Source organism: Adelges cooleyi, unplaced genomic scaffold (assembly GCF_023614345.1).
Source record: "Adelges cooleyi isolate 19-005CV unplaced genomic scaffold, UGA_ACOO_1.1 ACOO_flye_CR_arks_rails_tigmint_CR_PRNA_21, whole genome shotgun sequence".
Lineage (NCBI taxonomy): Eukaryota > Metazoa > Arthropoda > Insecta > Hemiptera > Adelgidae > Adelges > Adelges cooleyi.
In genome coordinates this window covers 12,589,301-12,615,667 of record NW_026095871.1, presented here as the reverse complement: position 1 = coordinate 12,615,667, position 26,367 = coordinate 12,589,301, and the positions used below count along the sequence as shown (strand labels likewise).

At 30.3% G+C, this 26,367-nt stretch overlaps 4 protein-coding genes across 11 annotated transcripts; 2 read left to right on the top strand and 2 right to left on the bottom strand.

Moving 5' to 3' along the window:
• The first annotated feature begins 1,370 nt into the window (after positions 1 to 1,370).
• LOC126834723 (kinesin-like protein KIF2A) lies at positions 1,371 to 18,315 on the top strand. Of its 3 annotated transcripts, XM_050566851.1 has the most exons (15): positions 1,371 to 1,619; positions 1,710 to 1,882; positions 13,196 to 13,290; positions 13,376 to 13,489; positions 13,937 to 13,979; positions 14,174 to 14,591; positions 14,677 to 14,780; positions 14,866 to 15,028; positions 15,114 to 15,360; positions 15,455 to 15,597; positions 15,663 to 15,829; positions 15,981 to 16,135; positions 16,207 to 16,422; positions 16,490 to 16,664; positions 17,877 to 18,313. In XM_050566851.1, the coding sequence occupies exons 2-15, from the start codon at positions 1,807 to 1,809 to the stop codon at positions 18,017 to 18,019; spliced, it is 2,259 nt and encodes a 752-aa protein (XP_050422808.1). In that variant the 5' UTR covers positions 1,371 to 1,619; positions 1,710 to 1,806; the 3' UTR covers positions 18,020 to 18,313. The 3 variants fall into 3 exon arrangements, with proteins under 3 accessions (XP_050422808.1, XP_050422807.1, XP_050422806.1); XM_050566850.1 differs by having other exon boundaries at positions 1,371 to 1,882; XM_050566849.1 differs by lacking the exons at positions 1,371 to 1,619; positions 1,710 to 1,882 and adding an exon at positions 10,799 to 11,112 and having other exon boundaries at positions 17,877 to 18,315.
• A 693-nt stretch (positions 18,316 to 19,008) lies between these two features.
• Positions 19,009 to 21,777, bottom strand: LOC126834725 (transmembrane protein 41A-like). 5 transcript variants are annotated; one of them, XM_050566859.1, is made up of 6 exons: positions 21,759 to 21,777; positions 20,281 to 20,379; positions 20,055 to 20,216; positions 19,792 to 19,968; positions 19,285 to 19,423; positions 19,009 to 19,216 (listed from the first exon to the last, which is right to left on the bottom strand). In XM_050566859.1, exons 2-6 carry the CDS (start codon positions 20,377 to 20,379, stop codon positions 19,050 to 19,052), a joined length of 744 nt encoding a protein of 247 aa, XP_050422816.1. In that variant the 5' UTR covers positions 21,759 to 21,777; the 3' UTR covers positions 19,009 to 19,049. The 5 variants fall into 5 exon arrangements, with proteins under 5 accessions (XP_050422816.1, XP_050422815.1, XP_050422813.1 ...); XM_050566858.1 differs by lacking the exon at positions 21,759 to 21,777 and adding an exon at positions 21,433 to 21,555; XM_050566856.1 differs by lacking the exon at positions 21,759 to 21,777 and adding an exon at positions 20,606 to 20,957.
• Positions 21,778 to 22,181: 404 nt separating this feature from the next.
• LOC126834724 (3-hydroxyacyl-CoA dehydrogenase type-2-like) lies at positions 22,182 to 23,487 on the top strand. Of its 2 annotated transcripts, XM_050566854.1 has the most exons (3): positions 22,182 to 22,334; positions 22,405 to 22,520; positions 22,585 to 23,487. In XM_050566854.1, the coding sequence occupies exon 3, from the start codon at positions 22,603 to 22,605 to the stop codon at positions 23,365 to 23,367; it is 765 nt and encodes a 254-aa protein (XP_050422811.1). In that variant the 5' UTR covers positions 22,182 to 22,334; positions 22,405 to 22,520; positions 22,585 to 22,602; the 3' UTR covers positions 23,368 to 23,487. The 2 variants fall into 2 exon arrangements, with proteins under 2 accessions (XP_050422811.1, XP_050422810.1); XM_050566853.1 differs by lacking the exon at positions 22,405 to 22,520 and having other exon boundaries at positions 22,183 to 22,334.
• Positions 23,488 to 23,794: 307 nt separating this feature from the next.
• LOC126834726 (myosin regulatory light chain sqh) lies at positions 23,795 to 26,295 on the bottom strand. The gene is made up of 4 exons (XM_050566860.1): positions 25,937 to 26,295; positions 24,525 to 24,723; positions 24,228 to 24,457; positions 23,795 to 24,073 (listed from the first exon to the last, which is right to left on the bottom strand). Exons 2-4 carry the CDS (start codon positions 24,709 to 24,711, stop codon positions 23,969 to 23,971), a joined length of 522 nt encoding a protein of 173 aa, XP_050422817.1. The 5' UTR covers positions 24,712 to 24,723; positions 25,937 to 26,295; the 3' UTR covers positions 23,795 to 23,968.
• Positions 26,296 to 26,367: the final 72 nt, after the last annotated feature.

The window sequence follows — 26,367 nt, the reverse complement described above, 5'->3', positions numbered from 1 at the left end:
GCGATCGATGAATGTGAATCTTTATATATGCCTTAAAAATTAATTGACCGACCTAAAGACACGAAATCGTATAACAAATGTAATTTTTTATAGGTGACTTGCTACTTGTTGAATTAACTTTTATAATTTTTTTATTTCGGATTTAACTTATAATAATTAATATTATATTGATAGAGATAAATGACTAGAAATTATACGATTAATATAGTAAATTATGTTACCAAGTACTAACGAATTATCGCTGGAATTGATTAACACACATTGAATTGTAGGTCCCACTTATTTATCATTGTGTAAATAAGTGCTTCAATATAATACAAATTTAAAAACAAATACTAAAATTGTGTGACTTTATTAGCGTTTGTCATTTGTCCATAAATTTGTTTTTATAATAATGTTTTCATAAATGTGTTGAATAATAAATTACAAGTAGTATACACGTTGTTAATGGCTTATGGCATAACTCCCTATATTTCGTGATAAATTAATTTTTTTTAAACGGTGACTTGGTGAAAACATTTGAACCCTCTCAAAAAATCATTATACTTTCTAGTTTCTACCCTCCCCTCTTATTACTGAACTAAATATTATATTATCCAGACTTCGGTTCAGTGTCTTTTATAAGAGGTATACATACAACTTAATTGTACTTTCCTCTTTTTCAAAATAAACATTTTTTTATCACTTTAAGCACAGTTTAGATTTAAGCGTACCTATTCAGTGTTGGTTAACAAAAATTAAAATTGTATTCAGTATTTTTTTTTATTAATTTTCGGGTGCAACTTGGCCGTGTTCGCGTTTATAATATCGTGGGCTCGCGGTATGTCGTTGGCCGTACAATTCGTACAGTGTGGCCGTGAACGATTTTCTCGGGCCGTTATCACGGTGTTGTCGATACGGCGAGGGCGTAAGGTAAGGCGAGTCCGTCGTGAAAAAGTCCGTTAAGAATTTCAAGCCACGCCTTATCAACATAATTGAAATTCAAACGAAGAACGACTGGAAAAAAAGGCGAAACGCATAAAATCGTTGTAGGTATCCGCTTTAAAAGCTTTTCGACACGCGACTTTCGATTGACAGTTGTATAACATCATGTTCAATTTTCAACCTCAACTACGACAAAATAAACAATTCGTTTTATCATAATTTATGATTTAAATATTTTGGCTGGTAATTGGTGGGGCGTGCGCGGTGCGCGCCACCTGGTCGAGTGTAGTTGGGCCGACCGACAGACCTTGTGTACAGCGGGCCGCGGGCCGTTTTGAATTTTACCCGCAACGGTGATCGTTATTTCCCCCCACCACCGCGCCCGTCCGCTCACAGTGCGTGTGAGAAAAGAGGAGTGAAATAAAACCGTTCAAAAACGAATCGACGTTCGGTGAAATCACACAAGAGATAATTTTTCGTGTTTTTTTTTTTTTATCGTCGAAGACCCGAGTACGGAGTATCGGGTACGCTATAATATTACCAGATACCGTACGCCATCGTGTCGTCCTCATACGGTGTAATCGTACCTTTACCTACGATACCGTCTCAATTCATCATTGGTTTTTTTATCGTGCCGCGTCTTGACTCTTGAGGTGTTCTTCTTGACGACGGTTTCAAAGACTGCACACAACGTGGTATGGATCCGTCGGCCTTTGTTCGCCGCCTCTACTCGCATATGTTGCCAGTTGGTTATCACTAGTAGTACCTAGTTAACGGTTTTGCAGGTATCGTCAACAACCGTCGTCGCCGTTGCCCGCAAACGGATAATATATATATTTTTTTGAGTTTTCCCATCGCGACGAATATACTAACATTGTAAAAATGCAAGTAGAAGACGGTTATTTCGATGGCATCAATTTGAAACTGGCCATGGACATCAAAATCAAACGTACAGACGGTAAGTGATGAATTATATAAATACTGGCGTTACGACAATAACCGTTGGGCTTTTCCCCGTCGCGGTTGGCTTTTGCCTGTCCCGCGTTTGTCTAGCCTAGCTGATGTTTAATTTTGTTTTTCATTAAATTTGATACAATTTTTTCAAAAACCGTTTCTGTGATAATATCAAGTTTTCCACAATATCCTTATTATTAACTTTGCACTAAAGTCGAAAGTGTGTGTTATCTATAGTATTTGCGACAGGGTTAAATACTTAAATATTTACAAATCTGAAGTCTGACGGACTACAATTTTACTATACAAGTAATACTAAAAAACATTTAATTTCACCAAATCGCGTTAAGCATTATCAACATATGTTAAACTTTAAGCTGTGTTGGCTGGTTTAAAGCTAAACGATGTTGGAAATTTGAGATGAAGTTTAGTTTGTATAGGGATTTGTTACAAGGTATTATAACTACTATTATATAACAGGTACTATTGTTATACCATTTGTTATAGTATGGATTTAGATACCAACATATTATGTATGAGTCCCTTATCATCTTTAAACCGACTTATTTGATTCAGGCTGAACGCCTAATTCCCCGTAGACTGAAATAATTTTTTATTCGCAACTGATGTATCAATGTAATTTAAATTTGGTAAATTATACTTGTAGTAGAGATGACTAAATGCTGAACTGCTTTGACTAAATTTTACTGTATGGCCTTTAAATTAGTGAGACCCAATTTACACGCTTCATTTACTAATTGGGTACTTCATCATTCAATTTTTATTTGTCATATCAAATATAGACATTTTTAAATCTAATTAGTATGATAAATTCTATCTAGCATCATTTACCTTTTACAGTTAATGTACTGTAAGTTGCATTTGTTTGACACTAAAATATTGTCCTAATATCATAATAAAGTATGGTTTGTGATTCCTGTAATTATTATATAAGAAATTTTGCATTTAATCCAAGTTTTCTTAATTTTATTTATCATAGAAAATGCCCAATACTATAATATAGTACACTATATTATGATGTATCAACATATCCGTAGGTACTGATAAGAATCTTGGTTTGCAAAATTTGCATGTGTGTAACTTAGCTCAGCACACAGGCTTTGAAAGCACTTAGAACTAATGATTCTAAAATAAGTTAGCTCATCAGGAAAAAAATTCATGTGCAATGGTGATTTTCATGTTTTTAAAATGTATAATAGATAAATGGACATAATATTATGTAATCTCAATGGTTGGGTATCTTATTGGTGTGAACATATCTGGTATTTAACTACACTGAATTATATTATTATAATAGATTATTTCTTGTTATTACTTATTACTTGTTTGAGTTTTATGATTTTATAACTTAAGATTTGGAGTATCATTAATTTGGTTGTAACAAATATATGTGATAAAAATAAAAAAAAATATTGTTTTAGTTTAAAATTCAATTAATTACTGCATTTCAGTTAATTAATTGAATTTTGTGTTATATTCATTTATTATTATTACATACTTAATTGAGAAGTTTTTTTTAGTTTCTATTATTTTTAAGAGCACTAGACCATTGAGATCTTATTATCTTGTACATTTAAATAAAAAGAAGCAATCCAACAAATTAATGATTATTATATTTTTAGAATTACAACTTTTGTAATAGGTATAAGTTTTTAACTTATTTATTTTTACAATTTGAATAATTTTTCTATTATCTATCTAGACTAGAGTATACTACCTAGAAATATTGGTGTTCGATTCTTTGTTTATGGTTTCTTGTACCAAAAGGTATAACACACACAATTTTTCAGAGTGAAAAATTACACTTATCTTTTTAGTTTTGGTTTATGTAAATTATTAATTATTATTAAATGTAAACTTAAAATGATAAAAAAATGATTGGTATGCACCAAATATAAATTTTAAAAATATGATAAAATTGTATTACTGTGAAACTCGGTGTGCGAGTGAGGTTTTCATGCTATATAACACCATAGTCATGTTGAAGGTTTGTGCATAATAACTTTTTTATTGTGCACGCACTAATATTCCGAGCTGATGCACTCTTAGGGTGAAATTTTGAAAATTAAGTTTTATCTATCTTTTTTTAATCTAACCAAATATGTGACACTTAATCTAATGTTTGAATTTTTCATCACTATTCTGAAAACTAATGGAGATAAACCTTTAAAATATATAACATAAAATAGTAGCTTTTGAAAACTATATTACTATATGAAAGTATGTAGACATTGTTTATTTTTCATTGGCCCGACTATAGAAATACATTAAGCCGGTTAAAACTGCCACGCATAACATTCACAAATGTTTATCATTTATATGGGTTTTTGTGCACGTGGATTTGTACGTTTCCACGAACATTTTATTTGTATTTGATGTTTCCCATAGAGAACCGAAAATTTCAGTGGAGATGTCCGCTAACGTTTTGCGTGGCAGTGTGGACCCAGCTTTAGCATTAACTATTTATTCGTGATTAACAGCTTTTTTCAATATGTTTATTATCTTATTTAACTTGAACCTAACTTATGTAATAAAGTAAAATAAAAATAAATTGTTACTGCTGTATAGTTTGTATAATATAATATACATTATACCTATTCTTATAATTTTGTTATCTAAAACATTAAATTGTTGTGTTCTTACTAACATACTACATAGTTATTATAGCTTTGGACTCATAATATAGATTCTTTCGACAGCTTTTTAAGTAGCTCTTATACAAAAGTTGTTTACTTATAGACTGGATACTAATAAAATAAAAATAATTTGTACAATAACATAGCACCTATATCTTCAAATTATAATTTCAAACTGCATTAATTTACCTAACTTTCTTTTGACTTTCCATTCGAATTGTAAAAAAGTATTTGGTGAAAAATACAATGATAAACCTAATGGATGATCATCATATTAATTTATAACACAAACTCAAATTATTTAGTATTATAAAAATGTATAGATATATAACAATAATATTTTTATATTATACAACATTTTTGTTTTTTTACAAATATTTTCCATATTAAAAATTATGTAGGTTTATATCGGTTTTGAAAAAAATAATATATCAAATGAACCGATATAGGTAATATTGGATGATAGTGGACATATGCCGATGCATATGTCGATTTTTGATTACAAATTGTATTTGTCTCTCTTTAAATTTAAAACAAATTTAAAAACATTTTTAAACAATATTTTATTAAGCAGATTCAAATTTACAATACCATAATAAATTTAAACAATATTTAAGTTTTTATACAGATATTAAGGTAAACTAATAACTTCACTAAAATAGTTCTGATAATAATGACTAATTTTTTTTTCTTTATATTTATCTCAAGTGGTACTGGAATACACATAAATTATGTAGACCACATTGGTATGATAAACCTATTTTAAATAATATACTTATTGGTAATTACTAATTTTTTGGAAATAATCCTAGTGTGTTGATTAAATTATATTATTTATAATTGTTATTGTTATTCGTAATTATTGAAAATATCGAGTTTAAATTAATATTTATTTGTTTATGGCTGAGTCATACTGTACGCGACCCTTTAAATATTGATAAAAGATACCTATAACGATTTGTTAAAATAAATAATAATCGGTAAATGTTTTTCCTTTGGGTGGGTGACGAGACAACAGTTGTTTGACCTTCAGTAGTGTCTTCTGTGGGCGGCCTGACAGTCACGAGACCATATATGGACGTCCAGAAAATGCAGACCAATGTAAGGGCCCCGAGTGTCTACTTGCAATAGGTTTAGTTTTTTTGTCGTTGTAAAAAAACATTGTCTTAATTACAATAATATAATCATTTATTTCATTTCTCTTGAAACAAACGTACAATTTGTATTGGCTAGCACAGAAAGACAATGGTAATATTTGTTTTAAAACGGAACGTGTTGAAAATGGAAATATGTGTAAAATTAAGACTGGGCTATAATTTACAGTTAGTTTCGTTAAAACAAGACGTTTAATGTTTCTGAAAGACTTCAACAATTTTTGATGTGATAGTTAAATGATTTTTGGAGCCTAAAAATAAAGTGTATTCATAACAAATCTAATTAGTTTAAATGCGCGTGTTTACAAAACCAGACGCAATATTGACTGAACGTTTTTAATATTTTATAATTATTGAAATTTATCACAAATTATTTAATAACAATATTGTCTTTGTAGAAGATATGTGTGTAATAAGAAGAGCTATTTATGTGTGTTGTTATCCTGTTACTGGAAAACGAAAGAAAGCGTCAGAATCTACTGTAAACGTTTAACAACATAACCGTTCACTCGCCTATTAGTGTTAGTATTTATGATTAAAACATGAGTTTAAATGAAAACAATGCGTTAAATTCAATTAATTTTTATAGTTTTGTAATTTTTCGTTTTTGGAAACTTCGATTGGCAGATACCTAATGCTGATAGTCAGAAATTTGGGCATTGTTTGTTTAACCGATTACGTGTTAACGTTATAAATAAAATTATTTATAATTTTGAGACATTAACGTGTTTTTAATGAAAAACTTGATAAAATGAAGTCTTGTGGGCCAAATAAATTTGTCAAGTACGACGGCACGATTATAAAAGGAGTATTGTCATGCCCTCTGTATATTGTACAACAGATTACAAACTATATAAAAAAAGTGGTATATAGTAGTATCCTTTTTTAGAGATTCGTATGAATAACAATATTAGTGTGCTATATAATGGTGCACGAGGTTGTTGTGAAATTACTGCCAATATGAATTACCCAATTATATTAAATTCTCATTACAGTCGGATGTAATAAAACATTGTAATACCGCATTAGTTTCCAAAATCGATAAGAAACGGATATTTTTTTCATCTATAAATATTAATCGTATTAAATCATATTGAGTGTTTTTCCATTTATAATTACAATGAGTCAATGTTATTGTTTACACTCTAAAAATAAAATAGACAATTATTTATTTTTGACAAAAATCAGTCGCCGCCTATGTGTATCTACGGCATGGGTTTCAAGTGGGAACAGTACTCAAAAAAAAAAAAGGAATAATGAGTCGAGTAGGTACTTGTTTTGGCTCAAGGTTGATTTGCATACATGTTGCATTTAGTATCATATTTATTAACGTTTAAAACACTCCATTTTTGTATAAAGTTAGTCTCGACTCAAATTATTTATCGTTTGATTTGTGGAAGCCATTGCCATCGCATTTTTTAAACTACTAAATATAAAATAATAGGATCAGTTTGCTATTTTGTTTGGCCGATACCCAAAAAAATCATCTGTTCAGTGCAATACACATACGCTTGTAATATTAATTATTTTACATTTAATGACTCATTAAAATCGGTTTGTAATATTTTTGTTTGTACTCTTATATAATGCCGATTTTATGGAGTTTGAGGCTATGTTATAGTGTTTAATCATGAAGTGTATGTATAAAGACGTGGGAGTTCTTCTACATTTCATAATATTGTATTATAATATTTTATTTGTCCAGGCAGTTTCTGTTTGTTTTGTACATATTGTTTTGGTTAATCTTTTCGTCTTCAGAAAACAATATGGAGCCCAATTTTTTTTTCGATGAATATATTAATTTAATTTTGTATTCGTGTTTAGTGTTTAATTTACATTATTGTACATTTTTTAAATCTTACCTAATCTAATATTTTAGCTTCAATTTTTTTTCAATGACGTGTTTTGGATAGACATTTTTGCTTTATATCACTTTTTCAAACCAAGTAAGGAATTTAGCTTTGAAAATTAGACCGAATCTCTGGAATGAGGCTATAACATATATTTTTTTCCAAAACTGTAGACAAACAATTTTTTGGGTTTTCCCTTATGAAAAAACATAAGGGAAAACCCCAAAAAAAGGAAAATTACATTTTGACCATAGTCAATTTCCGGGTTGCTATGTGTGAGTGAATCAATAGTAAACAGGTAATGAAGTTATTTTTTTTATATTATTGTTAATTACGATGTTGGGGGGTAAATATGGCAATACATTTTTATAGACAGAACTCTAATCGTATCCACTTTAATACTAAAAATTTAAAGCACATTTTTGTCATTTGGTACAATGCTTTTATCGATATTTTATATCAGTGGACACTGGACCTCCATTACCTCACTAATTAATACTATTACTACTCACTCAAAATACTTTCTTACTGTGCTGGTCTATTTGCTTGGTTTTTACTGTACTGATTTGAACGTACTATCCACAGAATCGCATCGACGCGTTTATTTAGTAGTGATTTTGTCACTTCCCGTTTATGTCAATTTTTTATTAAAACAAAGCTTACAAGCCAAAAATTATGACTAGTTGCCGGTTAGCAACTAGTTCGGTTAGATCTCTATAATTATTATTTCTCAAGTTCTACACGTTTAAAAGTGTAGGCGGTAGCAGAATAGCGCATAAATTGTAATATATCCCTCCGCCTACTTACAACTATTTAGAAAATTAAAACTTACAATGGTAATTATTCTTAAATGATTATTGATCAGTCTTCATTTACAGAAAATTGTAATCGCTTTCAGAAAAGCTTATTGTTTTACGTTAAATTGATCAGTCAACATGATTTAGTAAATGTTTAACAATAAATAAAAATACTATAATAAAATGATAAATATTGTAGTATGTGTTGAAATAAATACATTTTTGAAAATAAAATTAACATTTGGTTGATCCCATCTAACTGTAAACATTTCCACAATATAATAACTGCAAGTATTGTAAAGCTTTGTATTATTCATTCAATGTACGTTAAAATAACGAACAATGGAGGTAGTTGTATGTTTTTGAACTTTTAAGAGTCTCGTTGAACTTAAAAAAGGACACGAGTTCATTTACATAGGTAACGCTAGGACAAGTTCAAGGCCAATTGTAGTTAATATCTGCTAGTTTACTCTTTAATGTTTACTTATTTTTGTGTAAACATTTTATGTAAATTTTTAGTAAAAATGTTTAACTCTTAACGCAGTCGATCATTGTACTTGCATATTTTACTAGTGTGTTATTATGATTTTGTGTACACTATATAAGTTGTGTGAACTTCTAAGTATTTTTTGTCAAAAAGTTTATATTGTATGTTTTTTAAATTAATAAACCAGAACACGTAAGACAAAAACTACTTAATTTTGGGTTTAGAACTATTTGACAAGTGCTACAGAACTATTTCAGTATGTTTATCTCGCAGTACTGCCAACACTCAAAAATTCTAACAGAGATATATTATATTATTTAAAAATTTGATAGCTTTGAAAAATCTCTATTAAAAATTAAATTTGTTAGCATTTTTACAATACTGTCATTTTTTGCTTATTTAAAATTAAAATCCGTGAACTTTTTTTAGCTCTGAAAATTTTTTTAAATAATGAACAAGTGTTCATAACGTTTCCATATTGACGAATTATTTATATTAGTGAATTTTAGATGTACGTGGAAATGAAAAATAACTCACATTTTATTATAGCTTGTAAAAACAGGAAAGTGAAAACAGCACTTGTACGGTTTACACGAAAGCTCATAAAAAAGGTCAATAAACTGCTGTAAGTTAAACCCTTATATTATCCCTTAATACCTAGTCTACCTTATAACTTAGCGACGGCAAACTAAGATGTACACCGATTTTGATGTACAGTATGTGCCAAAAGTCACGGGACTCTGGGAATAACTCGAATTTAAGTTTGAATTGAAGTATTAATTTTTCATTAGCAAATAGTGTAATAGTGAAGATTGTAGTTTGACTTGAAACTTGGTCATACTATATTCAAACTTTATTTAGTTAAATTAAGTTTTACACATAATACATAAATACTGTCACGGGGATTTCGGGGCACACTGTATGTACGACTACTATATTTATTCACCCACGAAGAGTTTATGCTAGTCATCGGTACCGCCATTTGTATGATTTGCTTGTAAAGCCATTAGTTACGTTACAGTGTTGTTCATTTTTACGATTTGTCGTATGTCTCCTATTAACATACCGGTAACGTTTATCCGACAAATACATATGAGGACAGATACATAAAAGAGCATGCGGCCAACATTGAACGGATCTAGAAATCCTTGAAGGGTACGCGGCGGGTATCATATTCTTTCCATATAAGGTTATAGGTCATATTTACATTGCGGCGGAATCGCGATTAAATCTTTGTGTTCTCCTCGACGGCAGTGCGTTAATCGATTATCAACCTTATATTTTTCGACCATAACCGTTGTCACGGTGTGTTAATTTGTAAAAAAAATCCATAAATGTCTTATAGGCGGCGTATCATCCTATAGTATGTTGTCAAGTCACTCACGCTGGCCCGCTGTCAAGTTATGAATATCTTATGGACGCATAACATAATATTTACACAGAAATAACGAATAACGAACTGGGTTGATTGGTCCTCGGGGTGGTAGGTAAAATAAGTACAGTTTTATTGATAACCTAATGGTTATCCGTACTTTATGTGCGGAAGCTCGGGCTGTTATTGGATAAAATATATAACGATTTATTTACATTTTTACCGAACCAATTATATTGTATTATTAGAATAATCACTTAATGAGCGTTCTTGCCATTCAACGTTTGGGCGATTAGTGTGTAAATTTTGATCGATTTGTAGTTTATTTTTAAGCGTGCCCTCCAGACGTTTATGGTATTCATCCTGGCGACATGGCGGCGTAGGGGGATCATGGTGGGGGCTGTCCCACGTGTGCCTGGCACGATTCGCGAACCGCGTACCGCACGTTTAGAGCCGGCAAAGTAATGCAAGCGCCCGACCGACTCATATAGCGCAATGCTATTGAATCAATTGACGTTTTCGCACGTTAATTTAAAAGCATACGCTATAATATAGTATTAGTATAGGCGTGGGCCCTCGTCTTTTTTTTTTAGTCGGCACTTACACTCTGCGGTGAAAGGATTTTCCATAGGTTTGTCGCGTAGGAATCTCTGTTTAGGATATTTTTTTAACTCGACGTGAGGGGCGATGCTTACGATTTTGAATTTTATAAGTATGAACTATTATAGTACCCAAGATACAGCTGTTGAACTACTGTACTTTTGACATAATCATGTCTTGGATCAAGAAAAACTTGTCGTGTTTTCACCACGGTAAACGCAACAGCGCGACGCCGTCGGATGTGTCGGACAAGAGTGTCCAATGTGACTTCGACCCAAGCCCAGGCGACGGGGATCAGAGTTTCGTGTACGACAAGGGTCAGTAGTTGTTATGATTTAAGTAGCTTTCATATCGGATCAGCCGAAGAATTCCTATCATAGTGACAAAATGTACTTATAGTTCAATATATAAATACCTTTTCAGTTCCATTTTGAAGTTAAAAATATATTAAGGTGTGTCGCGATGATTTAACTAATACAAATTCAAAGAAATAGCGATTTTTTTTTTCCGAGGTCAAGAATTATAGCCGTTAAGCACTTTTATTTAAAAAAAATTCAAACTTTAATCATCATATAAACCGATACTTCTACTATGTAGGAATTGTTAAAATGCAACATCAAATGTACAAATATAACCATTGTTCGTGACGTGTGTTGACAATTAATTTTGATTAAAAATGTTGGGAGAAGCTAAAAAAAAAGTCAAACTAACTCATTGTGGTCCATAATAAAGGGCGAACATTTATTAATGGTGTACAGTTTCTTATGTTGGTCATCTTCGCCATTCTGTAGCGCTTTCTTTCGTTAAATATAAAAACTTTTTGTCCTACATGGCCTTTTGACTTGGTTTAATTTTTATTATAAGCATTAGTCTATTAAAAATAATGTGTATTAGTTTGACTTTTTCGTCGGTGGTGTGTACTTTTGCTATTCCAGTCACAATAGGCAAGTGCCTATGGTTTTAAATTTTGAAATTTTGATCTCCGGTTTATTTTTTTATTATCTCTAGCATTGTATTATTTGTACATTTCATAAACAATTCATATTTAATTGTGTACACAAATGAAAACTATTAGGATACGATCGGATTGAGTAAATATTTCATAGAGGCCGACCAAACAATATGCAACATTGTGGTGTGGCTAGAATATTGTATTAATTTTGTGTACTAAAATATAACACATGTCAATAAAATTGATTTTACTCTGTCAATGTGTTAGCAGCTAGTGTATTACTGTTAAACGTAATTTTCTAACCTATCTGTATCAGATTAATTTGTTTTATTAAATCATACTAATGAAATGAATTGATTTATTTAAAAAAATGTTTTAATCGATGGAATTTACGCAAAAATTTGATAAGACAATTTCGTTAATTATATTTCCCTTGGTTTTAATTGATGTTATTAGTGGGAGCTAAACTCGATGTGACTTCAACATATCAAATAATTCTACGTCAGTTGTGTTTAGTTTTCAAAAGCACATATTTTATTACTGTAATAAAAAAATATTTTCATTGTATGCCTACTAAATATTGGGAGTTTACATTAAAATAATAACATGTCTGGCTTTTTTGCGACGAGTACACATTATGTGTTCTAGGTCACGTGTTGTGGTCATTTTATCATGTTTATATTGTCCAGTAAAAAAGTGTTGCCATGGTTTCTGTTGTATGCAAAATATACTTGACCCTTTTTTTTATTATAAAATATGTATTTTGTGAACACAAACTGCCCCTGGCGATTGTTGCTTCCTGTTTAATAAGCCTGTTCCCATTGGCAACGTTCTGAAAATAATATCATTAAGACAATGAAAACAAATTTTAATGGTCAAGTTCATTACCATTACGCTCGCGCAAGTAAATCGACTGTTTTCGCTATTTTCTTTTCACCATAATAAAAAAAAACTATTTTGTTATATTAATTGTCATATATTTCATATTAGTAATGGTTACATCATAGCTTTCGTCTATATTAGTGAGTTTTTTTTTGTCTGACGTGTTCTTTTTGTCAAATATACCTTTCCACATATTATTGGACCTGTATTTGATTTATGTAAGATTATAAAGATATGATCTAAAAATAACTTTATAATATTTTATATAATTATTCAATTATTAATAATTATTATAATTTTATTTAATATATATATATATATATATAATTTATTTGTTAAGTATTAAATAAAAATGTGTGGTTATAATTAATGAGTGTACAATTATAGGATAGGATTTATGAAAACAATACAAATGAACCGAATTTCCTGAATAAAAAAAAAACATTTTGTTATATTGAAGCCAGCGAGCTAAAACTTATATTTTAAATTATTTATAGTTGGAAATCTTGATAAACTTATTAATACTTTAATTGCTAATATATTTATTTGTTTCACGTTGATTTTAGGGCGTATACACAAAGCTGTTGTATCTCGAATGAACCCAGATACCAGAAGTATTTCTGTTGAATGGTTAGAGAAAGGTGAAACAAAAGGCAAAGAGGTAAATACTAATAAGTAATAATATTCAATTACTAAATCTCTAAAAACTGTATTTAAAATTATTTAATTAATTTATTTATTTGCAGATTGACTTAGACGGAATATTAGAACTGAATCCACAGTTACGTTCCAATATTCCCAGTCTTACAATGGTTGCTCAAAATGGCACAAATATACCCACTACTAGTAAACTAGCAAGGGTAAGTGTGAATTGAATTGATAATGAGTAGTGATTAAAAAAAAAAAAAATGATATTTACTATGACAATATTTTTCTTTGGCTTGGTCAAGAAGGGTAAAATTCACTTACATACTTTTCGATAAAAACTAGTTGTACAACTAATCTTGTAAATTAAATCACTTTTTTTTGCTATGTTATTATAAAAATCTGCACTCTTAGGAAAATGATGGAAAATTTAAATTCTTAAGCTCATTTGCCAAAATATATAGAAGGTGAGATCGGCCGTCTATTAAGAGGCAAATTATAGGCAATAGTTGATGAAAAATTATTTATAATTTATTTTGATTGACTTTTTTTTAGGTTAATTTGTAGTAACTTTAGGGTGTAATTTAAAAAATATACATTAATGATTATTAAACTTGTTTATTGTTTTAATTAATTGAATTTTTATGTCCTATTTTTTACAGTATTCCACTAAAGCCTCAATACAAGCATTTACTAATAATAAAGGTAATAATGGTTAGAGTATTTATAAACCTTAAAAGTTATATAATCGTATTTACTTACTTGAAAATCCTGTGTGAGAGTGTTGTTAATTTTTAACTCATTTGTTTCTTGTTGATTTTTTTTAATTTACAAAAGAAGTTATGAGTTATAACAATAATTTTATATGTAATTTTAAACAGCTATGTAAACAATTTTAGGTTCGTACAAAGGAACAAAACCAGTCACTAGACAAACCAATCATTTTTCACCAGCAGTCAATGGATCTGGTGAAGTATTATCTACTACAGTTCCATGTACGCCGTTGAACCCACCAACTCAATATCAACAAATACCTGTGTTAAAACCGGCTGATCCACCTCCTCAGACACAACAGCTGACACATTTGTATAGTAACAATACGGCCGGGTCAAATCGTAATACAAACACCACTACAGCAGCGGCTGCAGCTGCCGCAGCAGCTAAAGATCGACGGAGTAATGTCGTAAAAGAAGTAGCTAAGCTTAAAAAAAACAGAGAAGAGAGGCGGCAGCGTCAAGCTGAGCTCAAAGAAGAAAAAGAAGCACTAATGAACATGGATCCCGGTAATCCGAATTGGGAATTTCTTGCTATGATAAGGTTGGACAATCGTAAATTATAATAACTATTAAACAAGATTAATAATAATTCAATATATTTTAATCATATAATTGATTTATTTTAGAGAATATCAATGTAATTTAGACTTCAAACCGCTAAGAGATAATGAAATAGTCGAGGATCATCAAATAACAGTTTGCGTGAGGAAACGGCCTTTAAATAAAAAAGGTAATTGAGTATTATCATTTGACCGTTAAATATATTTACAGTTGAGTTCGTATAAATGTCTAATTGTATTATTATTTTTTTTTAGAACTGAATCGTAAAGAAGTCGACGTTATTGCAATCCCATCGAAAAATCAGGTTATCGTTCATGAACCTAAGAACAAAGTGGATCTTACAAAATATTTGGAAAATCAGCATTTTCGCTTTGACTATGCCTTTGATGAAACTTGCACTAATGAGACTGTTTACAAGTAATAATAATTACATATTATTAAATAGTTATAAAAACTGCAAGCGCTACTAGTTTAAGTTAAAAACATATTTTTTTTTTTTTAGATATTCTGCAAGACCTCTGGTGAAAACTATATTTGATGGTGGAATGGCCACCTGTTTTGCTTATGGACAAACTGGCAGTGGTAAAACACATACGATGGGTGGAGATTTTCATGGAAAAACACAAGACTGTAAAAAAGGCATTTACGCAATGGCCGCTAAAGATGTCTTCCGGTTTTTACATTCACCCAGTTATGCACCGTTGAATTTAGTAGTTACTGCTAGCTTCTTTGAAATTTACAGTGGAAAAGTAACTTTTTTAATTTTCTAAATTAAAATAAAATCTTATGTAACATGACCCTTATTTATTATAATATGATAATTATTTATTTATCTTGTCGTAGGTATTTGATTTGTTGGGCGATAAAGCTAAATTAAGAGTACTAGAAGACGGAATGCAAAAAGTGCAGGTAGTTGGTCTCACTGAAAAGGTGGTTACTACCGTGGACGAAGTACTAAAATTAATTAATGACGGAAACAGCGCTAGGTGAATATCATTACTTTTTACTTTGTAATTTATTTTGTTAATCATTTTAACATTTTTGTTTTTAGAACTTCCGGTCAGACATCGGCCAACAGCAACTCGTCACGATCACACGCTGTTTTTCAAATAGTTTTGCGCTTACCCGGTTTGAATCAAATACATGGAAAGTTTTCTTTGATAGATTTAGCTGGAAACGAAAGAGGAGCCGATACGTCATCAGCAAATAGACAAACGCGTAATTAAATACTAATAATGAATACTTATGTGTATAATATTAAATCTGTATTAAAAGCAATTTTTATGAAAAAAGGGTAGCCCTGCTTTGTGTGTGTGTGGAGTTTAAACATCAAATATTATGATACTTACATTCAAATTTGTCGTTTTAGGAATGGAAGGTGCGGAAATCAATAAATCGCTTCTTGCTCTGAAAGAGTGCATTCGTGCTTTGGGTAAAAAGGGTTCTCATTTACCATTTAGAGCAAGTAAATTGACACAGGTACTTAGAGATTCTTTTGTTGGTGAAAATAGTAAGACCTGTATGGTAAGTAAATCTTTGAAATACTGTTTTTTCTAACTTAATTCAAATTTATTATTTTTTTATTCAATATACAGATAGCGATGATAAGTCCTGGTTTGAGCTCATGCGAACACTCTCTGAACACGCTCCGTTATGCAGACCGCGTTAAAGAATTAGACGCCTCAGATCCAGTTGCTGGAGAAGCACAAGCTACTGCGTACTCCCCGGCTAGTCATACACCAAACGCGTCTCGCAATCTACAAGACGTTAGCATGGTTGATGATGATTTAGCTGCTCTCAGGTCGCTCAATGTGAGTATTTAATTTTTACACGTTATGATTAGTTTTGTTTGTTAATAAACAAACATGTCTACTACAGGAAGGAGAATTATCTGCAGACTTGTATAATTTCCACGAAGCCGTTTCTCAGTTGCAAGAACAAGAAGATGAAATGTTAGACAAGCACAAGGCGTTAATAGATGCCGGCCAGAAGTGGTTACAGAAAGATAAACAGCTATTGACAATGACTAGAAATGTTGACTACGATCAGGATGGTAACAACGATAACAAAACCTCTTTATTTATAGTTCTACAATTTTTAGCTTTACCAATTGCTTATGCTTTCTTTTTTATATTTATACTTCCAATATTGGGAAATGGCTATTTCGAGGTCATATAGTCAAAATATCTTTGTGTGTTAAAGGTCCTAACATTTTTTGGTTACCCTTCTTAATTAGAGAAGAACATTCATTGTTCCCAAAGACAGTATTATTAGTTTGTAGTAGCTTTGATTTTAAAGCATGATTTTTTTATTATTATTAATATTTGGATAGTTATTTATACATTCATATTTTATGATTTAGTGTTGCCATTAACTTGTTTACATTCCATAACCTTTTTTTGTAGATGTTTAAAATAATATAATTTATAACCATAGTATTTTGTATTCGACCAATATTTATTAACTTTTTCTTATTTTTGTATTTTTGGTGAGTTATATTATATTAAACATTATTTTCTTTGATATTTTTAAGCCTAAAATTTCAATCTATTAATATTTACACGATTCATTCCAAATTATGAATTAAGTGTCTATTATAAAAATGTAATAAGCCGTTAAAGAAGTGTGAGAACAAGTAGATGGGAGAAAGTTGGTGAATTCTGTACCATAACTAATTAAGAAACATAGATAAAGTTATAAATTAAACGCCTTAAAATTACTGTCTGTATATAAAAAAAATAAAAATGATATATACAATTTTTGTGTGTGACAATAATGAATTAAAGCATATGCTAAATGTACATCAATAAATTGTATTTAATCCATTAGTATTAATTATTAGCACAAATTTATTGAACAATGAGTGAATGAGTTGAACTATATTTTCAACATTATATATTGTAATTTTGTAGTCGTTCTAGTATTTTCTTCTTTTGCTATTGTTTACTTTTAAAAAAAAATATATATTGTTGAAAAACGAACATGCATTATATAATATTATTACTGTAGACACATTAATGTAATTTCTTTTACTTGCTTTTTCTTTTATTCATTGTTAATTACATTTGAATTTAAAACTTGTTTTGAACGCCGCCACGGTAAACCTTTTTCGTGATAACAAGACGTGACTTTATATTTTGAACTTAAGCTTGGTATGCTTTTATTGTTTTGTGCCCATATTGCACGCGCGTGTTTTATGTAATGACGTTATTTTACTAAGTGGGGCCACTAAAATAGTTATGTTTTAAAATTATTGTTTTTCCAGCGTATTCATTGCAACTGCTCAACTTGTTGCAAGACAAACTGACCGTCACACAAGATTTGATCGAGACCGTGCTCGGTTTTAGAAAACAGCTGACAACCGAGGAGCAATTCAGTCAGAACATAGTGAGAGGTGGACATCGATAAGATGTTAACTATTTACGACGCCAACAATAAACGTTTGTCAAGGCTTGTTTGTAATAGAAATTGAAAGTAGAGAGGAAACGCTAATCATCATACGATTACTACTGATATTGTTACTACTACTATTACTACTATGTGATTTTTTTTTTGGTGATTCTACTATTATTATTGCCCATGAACAATGGAGCAAATGTTTATCGGCTTTACCTATCCAATAATTTACATTTGTTTTAAATTTTAACCTAAAAAAAAAAAAGAAAATAAACTAAAAAGGTATTATTGTTGTACGTGCATTAAATTTGTTCTTCTAACTTAAAAATCTTTAGTTTTTTTTTTTTTTATTGTATTTTAACAAAATCATTTTATTGATTATTTTTTATTTGAATATTTGCATATTAATTTAATCTATTACAACAGTCGTTTAATTGTTAATTAATATTAAAATGATATATTTATAATATATATATATATACACATATAAGATAGTAAACCTAAGTTAAAAAATTCAACACGGGTCACATACCATTAAATTTTTTATTTAAACGTGTATTTGTAAATAATATAACAGTGCAGAGTAATACTTAATTATAGAAACTTTTTTAATTGCTTAGATAGACTGGCTCTAAATGTTGAATGTAATTTTTTTAACATTAATTTTAATGCAAGTCGTATGTTTCTTTGATTAATAATGAAAACAGTATACTTTTTTAAACAAAATTATAATTGACTTATTTTTTTCTAATACCTCTTCAACTGGTTTAACAGTTCTATGTATAAAGTACTTAATCAGAGGCAATATTAAATTTAAAAATTAGGTCAACTGTATGACTAAACAACTGCGTTGTTGTTTTTAACTCTCATCATATTATAATTTCCTGAAGATATTAGATTTAATTAAGAGTGTTTTTTCTTAAAACGATATGGAACTTTTTTGTTATTTTCAGTTTAGCTAATTATTATAGTAGGTTATGTAAAATTTAGAACGCTTGTCGTAATATGTAAATGTATTTTTATTAAAATAACCTAGTTAAAGTTAAGTTTGTATTTTACAAAATTTTGATGCAACTTTAATCATCACCATAGCCACGGCAATGGACATCAACTGTAATGTCGTTTTGAATGTAAATATTTCGTCTAAAGAGTTGATACTGGAAAGGGTTTGGCCGCTTTGACAGCATATATAATTGTACGGCATCAAACCTATGTAGAAACAAACATTAAACTGTAGTTAGATGATAAGTCATTGGTTGTTGCAAAATAAATCTTACCAAAAAATGTCGTATACATAAAAGTCCATAATGGAATTTTTATAACTGGCGCAACCAAATTTAATAACCAATTTGGCGTAATTGGAATCACTCGTAAAACTGTAAGAAGATACCATAGCTGGTCTTGGTTTTTCTTCACCTTTAAAAATAATATAAAATATACAAATTAGTTGAATTGCGTTTAGAGAATACGACCGTTACAACCGAACATTTAAATTGAGCGTTGATTGTAAATTCTATTATTTATAAATTATAACCAATGACAATAGTTTTTGGACATTCTTATTTAACAGAGGCTGCGCGTAACGGATCTGATAAGTTTATACACCACTCATTAATTTTATATAGAAATACCTAAAATTCATACAATTCATTTGTAAGGTTATATAATGATTATATTGGATGATGAATTTTGGGCCGCTGAATTTGATTATAATGTGCTGCTTCAAAATGTATTCTTTAAAGCATACACTGTAATTCAAAACCATATCTATACAATGGACATACCAAATTTTCTAATGAAATTTTAGCTGAAGTCAATTGACTAGGTAGAAATTGCGTTATAACTTCTTCGAGACCACACAATTTAGACATACAATAACATGCCGACACGCCAATACTCGATAAAATGCATACTAACAGGAATCCGTAGCCCGTTCCGAATAACGATCCTGCTAACACATTCTGAAATCATTCAATTGAGAAAAAAAATAGAACATTAATTATAATACTATAATCAAATGTATTGAATGGAAATTTAGTGTCCTTACCAATATTATCGAACCAGGAATACAGAATGTCTGTTTAAATATATAAATACTGCTGTACAAAGTCAAAATGTAGAGGTAGTTGTTTTGGTAATATTGTTTTAAACATGAGTTTAATTTGGTGATATCATCCATTTTTTTTGGAAATAGAAAATTGATCGTACACTTAACATACAAATTTTAGTTAGAACAAGAAAAAAGTTATTAGAATTTTAAACAGTTTATATACTTGATTTTCTGTGATTGGCGCTTGCTGTATAAGATAATATATCCATATTAAAGAGGCAGAGAGCAGAGGAACAAGTGAGAATACACGTAAAACTGCCATCTAATCAAAAGAAACAATTTTAATAAAAGTTGTTCAATTATTTACATTCAACATCCTAATATTACAGTTATAATGTAGGTATTAATTTATTTTATACACACTTTTATAATACAATAGTATACATATATATAATACATTAGTTGTACTAAAACTACATTTTCAATTTAATTATGCATTAATTTTAACACTATTGCCTTATAAATATTCTATTTATTAATATAATTACTTTCTCCGATATATCTAGGTCTATTTTAAATTAAGACTAATAACTAACAAGTGAAATGCACTAGTTAATATTAGATTAAATTTAAAATGTTACAGTCTAACAAATAAAAAATAATATAATATATTATTTTATATTACATTCGGTGCCATACGGTAATAATAAACAAATCACTGGGCTACATTATTCCGTGGTTGCGCATAAATTGGAATCTAATGAAATCGATAAAAGAATATTAGATAGAATAAAATGATGTAACGTTTTAATAAAGATATTTAGATTTTAAAATAAATTCAAAATATTTGTACAATTAGTAGAAACAGCACATAAGTGTTGAATGTTGATCGAATTGATTATTGAAATATTGTTATCGGTTATTATCTTATCAGTCAACGCCATCGCCGTTATCACGATAATGAAAAAATGAACAGATATTATCTATTCTGTGCAGGTACGCCCACGATGCAAAGTGGTCTAGAATCCGAAAAGGGCGATCGAAAATGGGTTTTTCAAAATGGTCGTAGAGTCCTAATTTGTCTAGTAGTTATTAACTAAGTACTGTAGTATATAAAAATACACGTTTAAATTGTTTTTAATTTTTTCGCTACTCTACTGAGTTCAAGTGGAGATGACGGTACACGATACAAAGCTCCCACCGTCGTTCAACAGCGAAAGATGGAGAAGAGGGTATATGTATATCCCGGACATAATTTTTGTAAATATCAATACTAAACAACAAAGCAAAACAAATTTCGAAGCACCAATACCAAATTGCCAACACAGACCAATAACAAGTCAGATGAATGCTATTATATATCCAGAAAACGTACCGATGATAAGACGCTATAACTTCAAAAAGCCAACTGGGGAAATTTTAAGACAACTGGAAACTGAAATAAACAATATCATCCTAATACCTGAAAATTATGACTAATAAAGAATTGAGGCACGCAGCGTTGAGCGCAATTGTTGCCTAATCAACAAATATAAATATAATTTATAAATTAATTATTAGAATGCACTTTATACAATTTATTTAATCTAATTTTCATTAAATTAATTACTAATTAATTATGCTGACTTATTTAATAGTTAATTTTTAATCAAATTAAATTAAATTAGTTATATTTTTATTATTTTAATAAAATTAATTTACATAGTCTACAAAGTATACTGAAACCACCGAATATAACAACAGCTACTATAGCATTGCATCGAACTTAACATTTTGGACACTGCTAGTATGCCAACATAATTTATTCATACACACAAACGACTTATTTGTTTTTTTAATGATAAGAATCGTGCAACCGTCTTTTCTAAAGGTAGGGCTGCTCGACAGGGCAGGGCGACTGCTAGTCGACAAAACTACCCCCAAAGGCCTATTTTTCTATTTAAATCATGGTTTTTCATGTTCCTACGACGCGCGCAAAAATGGGCCCCATCCGAAACAGAGCTACCAACGTAAACGTAGCTCCAGGTGCAATATTTTTTTTTGTAGAAATGTCGATGAATTCGTTTTCTTCGCCATGAATCCATGATAACGACGTTATCATATTTTCTTATCAACCGTCACCGATTTCATAAAGGATAATTATTGCACGAGGGCCCGGCGGGGTTTTTGAGATTTCACCGAAAATACAAATGTGAACTAAGTGTTTTTATTTAAATTTAATTCTAGTTTGTAGTCTTATGATTTTGGTTGGCCGTAAATCTGGTTAAAATCAACTAGGTATGTTTCATTTAAACATGTTTATTATTTTCACTATTAAAACATCCCCCAAAACGTTTTTGTATTCTAGTAAACGGCACATGGTGGTTAAATACTTGGGAATAGTTTAAACTGCATGGCTAGTTATGTTTGATCCCCTTACTAGCAATTGTTACACACCGCTAAAAGTCTCAAGCGTTTCAAACTGTAATGCATTATGTGTTTTAATTGCTGGTTTAAGGTAAATTATATTTTGGTTCTATTATTTTAGGTGTTTGTCTAAACAACCATGGCCAAAACTTTAGTAAGTCTGGTTACAGGAGCGGCTTCAGGGTTAGGAAAAGCTACTGTTGATAGACTTGTATCAGAGGGCTACAAAGTGATAATGTGTGACTTGGCAACTTCTTCGGGAAAAAGTGTAGCCGACTCGATAGGTCCAAATGTTAAATTTGTACCAACCGACGTTCGTTCTGAAGCCGATGTCCAAAATGCAGTTGATGTTTGCCATGAATTGCATGGGAAACTTAATTTAATCGTAAACTGTGCTGGAATCAGTGTTGCACGCAAAACGTACAATTTCAACAAAGGCAGTGCCCACGAATTACAAGAGTTTTCCAACTTGATGATGGTAAATGTCGTCGGTACATTTAACGTTTTACGATTAGCCGTCGGGCTCATGGGTAAGAACGAAATTGATGAAAATGGTGAAAGAGGTGTCATCGTCAATACATCAGGATTTGCGGCGTTCGACGGTCAAATGGGCCAAGTCGCATTGTCAGCTTGTCATGGAGCTATAAATTCCATGACTTTACCATTAGCCAGAGATATGGCATCACAAAAAATTCGACATTGCACTATAGCTCCTGGGCTATTTGATACACCATTGACACAATTTTTACCCGATAAAGTAAAATCGTATTTTGCCGATATGACACCACTTCCGAAACGAATGGGACAACCTGAAGAGTTTGCCAATCTTGTTGTGAGCGTTGTAAATAATCCTTTTCTTAATGGTGAAGTAATTAGATTAGATGGAGCACTTAGATTCATTTAATGTAAACACTTAAGACTGGGTTAACCTTACACATTATAGTATGTGTATAAATAATGGAAATTATCTTAAGTTTTTGTATCCGTTATTAGTGTAGGAAAATAAATTATTTTTTACTTAGAATTTGTTGTGTTTTGAAATTATGATTAAGATCTATAAAACAATGTAAAAATAATTGAAAACAAACATTATCACGAAATTCATATACATACACGGCTTATGGAAAATGTGTGTACCATACACATTAGGTATGAAACGGGCCTAGTGCACGTTTAGATTAAATTATGTCTAAATAATCAACAAGCAATTTTCCTAAAAGATTAACAGTTTTTTTACAAACATTTATTGCTTAATAGTACATAAAAAAAAAAAAAAAATAGTTTTGGAAAATATAAATAAAATGCAATGTATACAAAATACTTAAATCTAATGTTAGAAATGAACAATAAGGTTAAATAAATAAAATTAGGTATACTATTCACCTATTATTTTTATTTAATTGGCTTACAATGATTTTACTTATTGTAAATCGCAATTTTAAGGTGTTATTTTGTATAGTAGAATATAAATATATTTAAATAAGTGTAATATTAATAATAATTGTTTAAACTTCATCTTTTTCTTTAGCACCATGTTTCAAAATACGTGTGAATTCAATGTAATTAAACATTCCTTTAGATATTGGAGCTTCACGATACATTTCATCAACCTAAAATGAATATTAAATCTTTTATAGAAACATAATAGCTCAGTAATTTGTTTGCTAAAATAAACGTTTAAAAATGATGTATAATGGATAAATAGCGTTGATTTTAAATTGCACCAACAATATAAACAATGGTAATTTAAAAAATGTTACATACGTCTTCGTCGGTGAATCTATCTCCCATTGTGACCAAAAGCTCTCGTAGACGTTCTTCGTTAATAACACCTTCATTGTTTTCGTCAAAACAACCGAAGGCGTTTTTTATTACATCTTCTGGATCTGTCCCTTGAAGTCTTTCGCCAAACAATGTTAAAAACATAGTGAAGTTAATAGGGCCTGGAGCATCATTCATCATACCTTCTAAGTATTCGTCAGTTGGATCCTTGCCTAGAACGAAAATTGTTGTTAATTTATACAGTTTACGTAAATATGATAATTTTAAAAATAATTTTACCTAAAGACGCTAGCATATCGTGCAAGTCTTCTTTATCAATAAACCCATCGCGGTTTTGATCTATTAAATTGAACGCTTCTTTAAATTCTTGTATCTGTGCTTGCCCAAACATGGCAAACACATTAGACGTAGCGCGCTGCGCCCGTTTCTTTGTGGTTGCCCTCCTCACTGCCGTTTTACGTGACATGCTTGATTCGCTCTGAAACATTTACAAAGTACCTAGTTATAATTTTTATAAATATAAAATTTGTATCAAACAAGGTTAGAATTAAATTTTGTTTTCCGATTTATACTAATGAGGACATCACACAGACTTTTTTCAAAAGGAAAAAATTATTTTAGAGCTAAAATTATTTTGTTAATGTATTATTAGAATGTTATTGAAAGTTATTAGTTTATTGGTTGTTATTTTTTTCATCATACTATCACAGCTTTTTCAAAAATTCAGATTGAAAATATTTTCTTAGCTTTTTGAAAAGACGGAAGCTGTGTTCTCTCGAAGTTTTTTCAATTGTTTTAAGGTTAAATAAATTGTTTATATTTTTAACAAATAAAAATAAAAACTACTTATTATGAAATAAAAATAAAACTATAGAAGACATAATATAAGTTATGACGCTAACGATTTTACACAAAAAAAGGCATCCTATGTGGATTTTTTAATTTGTATATTTCTATACATTTGATAAACCTACTCCAGATTAGTAATAACGATATAATTATTATTAATATTTAGTCATTGACAATTTTGTAGACAATAGACACAATTATAGGCATATGTCAGAAATGTAAACAGTTTGAAAACAAACAAATCTGGTGCCTAATAAAATGTTCAACGTTTTTGGTACATTCCAATATGTTGCTAAAGTCGAACAAAAAAATATTTTGTTGACACGACATATTTTAATTTTTGTTTTTATTTAAGGTATGCTATGCTCAAGGACAAGTCAAAAACATAAGAACAAAATAAAAAAATTATTTTTGTTTTACTTCACTAGGATACAGGTATAGTTTACTAACTAATGTCGACGTGCAATAATATTAAGCTGATAGGTATGTCATAACAATGGTATCAAACAATAAGATGTCGTCGGTGAATCATTAACCTTATTCTGCCTATTCCAGCATACCTGTCAAATATCTCTGATGACGACTAATAGGTTGTAGGTACCTCTTGCTATTTATTTAAAAATTGACCCTTATTTAAATTTTAGACAAAACGTTACGTTTGCTTTACAAAAAAAAAAAAAAAACAAGCGACAAGATCTAGGACAATAAGAATTGTTGTGTTACACTGTTTTTATACCTTATATGGTAACGTTTCTATCGACCTTATACAGTTGGCGCGATTTAATAAATCGTGCCATTGAAGGTGTTTTTTTGTTTTAAACTACCATAAATGATGTACTCACAATTTTGATGTTTAACGGGAAACGGATTATGGAGAAAAAATTGTCGCTTTATGGTTCTCGCCGGAGAGCCACGTACAGCAGCGATGCGTAGACGGTTTTCGGACTTGTCGTTCTGGAAGACAAACGGAACGTACTGGCGCGGCCCCTGTCGTTTGCTTATCGGTTAATCGCGTGAGTCACCACCTGTCACCAGTTTGTTCGACTTGCACTGAAGTCGTCACGAGTGGAAGGGAGTCGAGTTAACGTCGAGTCGTGGGTAAGCACCAAGTACGAGAAAGTAGGCAGCACAATATGTAATATATGCTGCAGTACACGTTTTACAGTAAAAATTAATAACAATACCGACCGTCGCAAGTCGTACGCACAGATGATAAACGGGTGAGGCGGCGGAGTACCCCGCCCGGGCCGGCCCTCCCCACCGTAAAGTGATT